General features: G+C 39.7%; 1 protein-coding gene across 2 annotated transcripts in view; it reads right to left on the bottom strand.

Moving 5' to 3' along the window:
• EPHA3 (EPH receptor A3) overlaps window positions 1-6629 on the bottom strand; it is a 405788-nt gene that overhangs the window by 385014 nt on the left and 14145 nt on the right. For both annotated transcript variants that reach the window (XM_019525737.1, XM_019525736.1), the window contains exon 2: window positions 59-123. In XM_019525737.1, coding sequence (XP_019381282.1) covers window positions 59-123 — 65 coding nt within the window. The remainder of the gene's footprint in view (window positions 1-58; window positions 124-6629) is intronic.

Raw genomic sequence — 6629 nt, forward strand, 5'->3', positions numbered from 1 at the left:
TTAAATAGCACATTGATCTGTAGCAGCACTTTCCCATTTCACAGTCTAGTGAACTCACCCCATGTGATGGGTAGGAGATCCAGCCCAGCTCCCCTTGAATTGCTTTTGAATCCAGCAGATTAACTACAAAAAGAAGACAAAACAAAGAGGAATGAGTTTAATTTGCCTTTGTCCAGTTAACCTTAGTTATCCCCTAACTCAAAGATTTGTGTTTATTTGGGGTATTTGCAAAACAGTCAATTTGTTCAGGTGGTCTGGAATTTTGCTACAAAAAACAGACAAATGAAAAAGGATCAACATGTTTATATTAAAAAGTCAAAAGTACAGAGGAGCTAAAACTTTTAGAAACAACACTATTGGCAAAAATAAGCAATGGATCTATGTTCAAATTAATTACATCAGGGGGTGGCGATGAAGCACTTCCATCATCTGCACAAACTGCCCTGTTCTTCCCTCAGATGCCTGAAATTTAGGTCATTTAATTTAACCAGATAGGTGGATACTTAAAATCATTAATGGATTAAATGCTTTGCACATACCACTTTTAATACAAAAATAAAGAATGTCGACTGAAGCCTTAATCCTTTCTACTTTCTGATCTAATTTATTCCCTAATTCACCCTGGACTCATGGGGTATTTCCTAAATTGCCTTAGGTAAAACATTTAATAAACAGATGCTTTAACTTCAAGAAAAAACACCTCTTAAACATTCTGCTGCTGCAAGGCTAACCTCAACAGTCTTCCATTTTTAAAAATGATCTATTATCAGAGTGTAGATTTATTTGGAAACAGTTTGAAATTTTAATTCTCTACTCAATTAATTGACAGTTTTGTTAAAGTCTTATTTTAAAGAAGACAGGTTTGAATAAAAACCATATTTCTGACGCTGCTTTTTACAAACACAAAAATAATTTCATTAACTCATCATGAACCATTTAGATTCTAAAAGCAACTGATCCATAAAATGCCCATTTATTATCATAAGCCAGAAAAAGTGAATCAGTATACACTAACAACCACAAGGAACGTATATGAGTACAAGTTAATAAGAAATCATTAAGAGACAACACAACAGCCTTGATTTCCATCAATACATAGATCCAAGCACCTCCAATATTTGCATCTTATAATTTCTTTTAACTATGGAAATTACTGATAATGAAAAAAGCCAGAAATCACATTTCACATATGAGGACATTTTAACATCTCAATATGATGGATCTACCAGAAATAAGTGCAACAATCTAGGCATTTCTGTCAAGGGTTCTTCTGTTTGTAAGCCTGAAGGGTTGTCACTGTTCCGAGGACCAGATGGTGTGAATATTGGTGCTCAGAGAAAAGAAAAGAATGGGACTAGGAAGAAAAAGCATGTAAAATTGTCCATAAATCTGTTAAGTAGTGTGCCATTTGTATTAATTTTGGCATCCTCCTTGACTTGCTATTTAGTTTTTGCCATCGTTAGGAAAATAAAGCTATTAAGCTCCCCCTTCCCCCCTTCTTTTTTTTTTAAATCGGAGCGGGGAGGTGAGGGGGTGGCGAAAGGCAGACACACAAAATCAGAGAGAGAGAACAGAGAATGCATCGTGATAAAAAGAAAAATAAATATATTTTCACATTTGTCTTATTTCACAATGAATGACTTATTCTCCAGTCTGCGGAATGAAAAACACTTCTCCCTTAAAGTTATGCCCCCACTTTATAAAAAATGGGACTATGAATTATTTCTTTTTTTTTCCCTAAACCAGGGAGTTGTAATGGTGAGTGCAACACTGAGAAGAAAATTGCTATTAATATCCCTAATGTAGAGCAAGGTGGTACCTTAGAGACTGGTTCAGAGGGGCATGAGTTTTCATAGGCAACAACCTACTTTCTCAGATGTGGCTGTTGCCTAGGAAAGCACATTCAGAATCCCTTTCGTATGTCTGATGAAGTAGACTGCTGTCTACGAAACCTCATGCCTCCAAACCTGTTGGTCTCTAAGGTTCCAGCCACCCTGCCCCATCTTTTGCCTGATTTCAGACTAACTTGCTAACCGCCTCTCTGATATCACAAACATATCATAGTTTAGTCAAAGTGCTGAATCCAGTATAGCTGGGATGAAACTGTGTAACAGTAAACCCAGGGCGTGTTAAGGCTTTAAGTGGGTTCACAGAGCCTTGGACAAGAAACTTTGGAGTGAGTTTTGTCAAGTGAAACATCACATTTCCACAATTCAATGGCAATTGGCAAAAGTGTTCTCATTTCTCAACTCCCACGAAGAGGATAGTAAATCCTCTGGGCTCTAAAACATTTGGAGTTAAGGTTCCTTCAATGCTTGCTACTGGACCTATTCTCTTTTCGGTACGATATTTAACTAATCACTGAAAGTTATGCTTTCTACCCTACTGGTCAGAAACTTCCTTACAGATATGTAGTATCCCCTTCTTTGATACCCACTGTGTGAACATACCCAGGGTCCTGATGTGGCCCAGTACCTTTACATAAATAAATATAGGCCGTTCTCTTGCAGTTTCCTCTCACCATTAGGTGTATAGCATACCAGTGTTCATATGTAACAATATTCACAAGTTACAATGCCAATCAGAAGGAACAAAAAAAGTTACAGAACAGCAGCAACCCTGTAATTTAGGCTTAAAAATAGCAACCAAATCAGCTAATGGCAAAGGCAGAAAAATTCCTCTTAACAGAAGAGAGGTGCTGAAAAATCACAGTAACAACCTGGTTCTGATCCAAAGCAGTCCCTTTCATAGCACAAAGACTGAATGCAAGATCGTAGTCTAACCTACAATTTTCTTAGTTCTCCTCTCTGATCATTTTGTATGCATCTTTTATATGTTTCACTAGCATTTGGAAATACTTATTTACTCATAAATTCAGGAAGGTGGGAGATGTTCTCTAGGATAATTTTGTGATGAACTGATTCATCAGGTAGCCATCTACTGTTCAGTCTTATACTTTTCCCATCAATTTTCATTGATGCCAAAAGGGAAAGAGACTAACAGGCCAAGTGCTCCTCTGGTCGAATAAGATCAGAAGCCTCATGTTCTTCTACTTACAATAAGACCTTCATTGACACCAGTTTTTTATTCTGCCTTTCTGTCAAATAGTGAGAGATAGGTCAAGACATATTTGTCTGTATGACAAAATGCAATGCTGTAAAGAGATACATCAGCTAACTCTGAACAAAACCTTCCAGCAGATCTGAATAACTAAGGCAAAGTGCTGCCACCTTGTTTTATACTGGTCCGGTTCCTGACCTAACCCAGATACCTCTGCACAACACTGTACATACTCATATATGAGAGAGCACTAGTAGAAAATGCTCAAAGGAAACACTGCTCACAGACATTGACAATCTTTGTAAAGACATCTTATCCTTTGTTCAGGACCTTCCTCCATGGTCTAATGGGATTCGTTTTAGAAGCCAGCATATTTTAGACTGATTTCCATTGTGCATTTAATTGTGATGTTCAAAAGTTCAGGTTCACAAGAATCTAACTCAAAATTGAAAACAGCATCTTTTTTTACTTAAAAAAAAAAGTTTAAAGGGTGGGTTTTTTATCTCCTCCTTCCAGAAAAAGTGCCGCTTTTTTAACAGTTTGTTGCTGTTGTTCGTACGTTGCTCATTGGAAAAAGGCTCATGAGATATACAAGTAATTTTTTCCTTGGGTTTAGCAGAGGGAAAACCACACAGTATCCTCTCAGGTACCTCAATACATAGCAAACAGTACAACTAGGCTTCATTAGGCTGTGACAGTCACAGTGTGGAGCACAAAACATGGAAGAAAAGATTGATAAAACTGGATGTTGTGTGTCTCATGATCTATCATGTTAAACATCTGGAGTAAAAAGAAAAAAAAACCCAATCCCTTACATCAAATGAAATGATAAAGATTGAAATAAAAACTGTGGATTAGATATTTGTGGCCTAAATCTTTTTGTAAGCATTAGAAATAATAAATAAGTAACGGTAGATTATAAAATCTACTGTCCCATATAACAAAATAACTCCAAAGGATTTCATGAGCTGTGATGCATATACTGGAACGTATTAAGAGCCAATGCATTTGGTGATGGGTGGATCCAGGATTGCAGTGATGGGGTTATGGCCACACTCTCTTTGCAGGCTGGGAACAGGGGAAGGGAAGAGAGCTCTTTGCACAAGTGCCACACAGTTGAAGAAGATGTGACCTCAACCCCTTGCTGTGATCTTGGATGCCAGTGAGTTCCACATGTGCTGTGAGCTCTGAGCTCACCAACACAGGGTCTGCCCAGAGTTCCTGTTTTCAAGCAACACTGGAGCCTGCTGCTAGCCACTTTCTCTACCTTTCTCACCTCCCCTTGCTAAAATCAGAGCAGGGAAAGGGGGAGAGAGGATGAGCAATGGTAGCATAGAGCCTCCAGAATTGAGTGAAAGCAGAGGCTTCACACCACTGGCCACTCTCCCCCTCCTTTCCCTTGCTGTTGAGGGGAAGAGAGGTGGAAAGAGTGAAGAGCAGCAGGCTCCAGTGATGCTTGAAAGCAGTGACTTGGGCACACCTCCAGTGATTTAAGCAGTCACAACTAATCTCTAGGCATAGCCTGATTTTCAGAGGTGTTGAGGACTAACAAGTCTCACTGATTTCAGTGAGATCAAGTCATTTGACCTTCACTCCCATATCCTAAGGCTTAACATAGGCAATGGAATCACAACTTCAGGGCTCCCTCTATTCCTGACACTGACCCACCATATAGGATCTCAGTGGGCTCACCATTGGCACCCTATTCCTTAGTCTTCTCCTTTAGACGAATGGCTGGATTATTATTTACCCACTTCACAAGACTTTATATTTCGATTTACTCATGTTCTTATGTAAGTAGAAGGTTCCAGTAAAACTACACAGTCAACCCTGATACAACCAAAGGCATAACACCATAAACTTTTTCGTGTTCCTCAGAAGCATTGGGTGTTGGCTGCAGCCACGGCTAGGGATTTTGACTGGAATGTGCCAGTGCTCCCCCTGGCACTGAAACCCAGAGATTTTTTGACAGAGAATTTTTTACCCCCACCCCCTCCCCTATCAGGTCAGACTGATCACTGTATTTGGGGTCAGGAAGGAATTTTACCCCATGGTCAGATTGGTATGGACTGTGAGGGGTTTTGTCTTCCTCTCTAGTACAGAGCACAGCCCTCCTCCTTGAATCTGTCGAGTATATTTTAATGATCTGTGCAGCAGCAGGATGTTGGTCACTATGTTCCCCCTGTTTTAAGTCCCATCAGGAGTGTTGGCACACCCAACTGAAATTGCCAACCAATATCCAATGCTTCTGAGGCAGACAGTAAAAAAACCATGATGCATGCAGCAGCCAGAGAGGAAAATAGTTCCTTCCTAGTCCATGTGGCAATCAGCAAAGCCCAGGAGCATAAGGGATACCCACAGTACAGCATAGGCATAGCAACTCATAGATCATCCCTGATCAATGCTTGTCCAACCTCTTCTTGAGCACCTCCAGTGATGCGGATTCCACAACTTGCTTTGGCAATCTATTCCATTGCCTCACTGTGACGAAGTTTTTCCTGATATCCAGTCTAAACCTACTTTGCTCTAAATTCAAACCATTGGTCCGCATTCTGGTCTGCAGCAGCAGCAAGAGAGAAAAGGTATTTGCCCTCTCCTTTATGGCAGCCCTTCAGATACTTGAAGACTGCTATCATGTCCTCTTATTAAGCACCTTTTCCATAAACTGAACATGCCTATTTCCCCCCAAACTCTCCTTGTATGACTTGCCTTCCAAGTCCTTTTATCATTTTTGTCAGCTATCCCCGGACCCTTCTTCCCCATGGTCTTTTTAAAATGTGGAGCCCAAAACTGCACATAATGCTCTAGATGAGGCCTATCCAGTGCTGAGTACAGAGGCACTATCACCTCCCATGTCTTACACCTATTATTTCTAATTATGCAGCCCAAAACTGCAGAGCCCTTTGGATTTTGAGCAGACTCTCCTTCAGTGCCAATCGGCATTTTGATACTTGAGTCTACTTACAAATGTTGTGATGTAAATATGCCATTCACTACTTCAAGCCTCTAAACTTTACTAAATTGTGATACAATTCTTTGGTCAGTTTCTTACTGAGGGATACAAATTGGTACAGTTTCTTCTGCTTTAAACATAAAAAAAAATCCTGTCTAATTATCACATCCCTGTAAGTTGGCATTGGCATATAAATATTTCTGTATAAAACCAAGGTCATTCCAGCAAAAACTGAGCAAAGAGGACTTCTCAAGAGATGGGATGGAGTTTTTTTTTTAAAGGTCAACAGCTTGCTAATAATACCTCAGTACACTCTACTAGCCCAAGTCATGCAAGTTTTTCTCTTTAAAACGATGCCAGATACTTGTGAGTGTGAATTCTGTTTGATAGTATTTAAATATCACAGTGCTCTACAAAATGAGCAGCGATCAGTGCCCCCACTCTGGAAATTCAGTGACTTATTCCTTTCATTCAACAGTCTTTCTTGCTGCAGAGCACACTGTCTCTATTAATGCCATATGGCAATGTGCCGGCAGTGCCGTCTATTGAGAACATGAGTGTCTTTGGGTTTTTGTCTTTTTTTTTTTTTTTTTTTTTTTAAACCCTTTCCGCCCGC

The sequence above is a fragment of the Gavialis gangeticus genome, unplaced genomic scaffold (assembly GCF_001723915.1).
Source record: "Gavialis gangeticus isolate Ggan-Ray unplaced genomic scaffold, GavGan_comp1, whole genome shotgun sequence".
Taxonomy (NCBI): domain Eukaryota; kingdom Metazoa; phylum Chordata; order Crocodylia; family Gavialidae; genus Gavialis; species Gavialis gangeticus.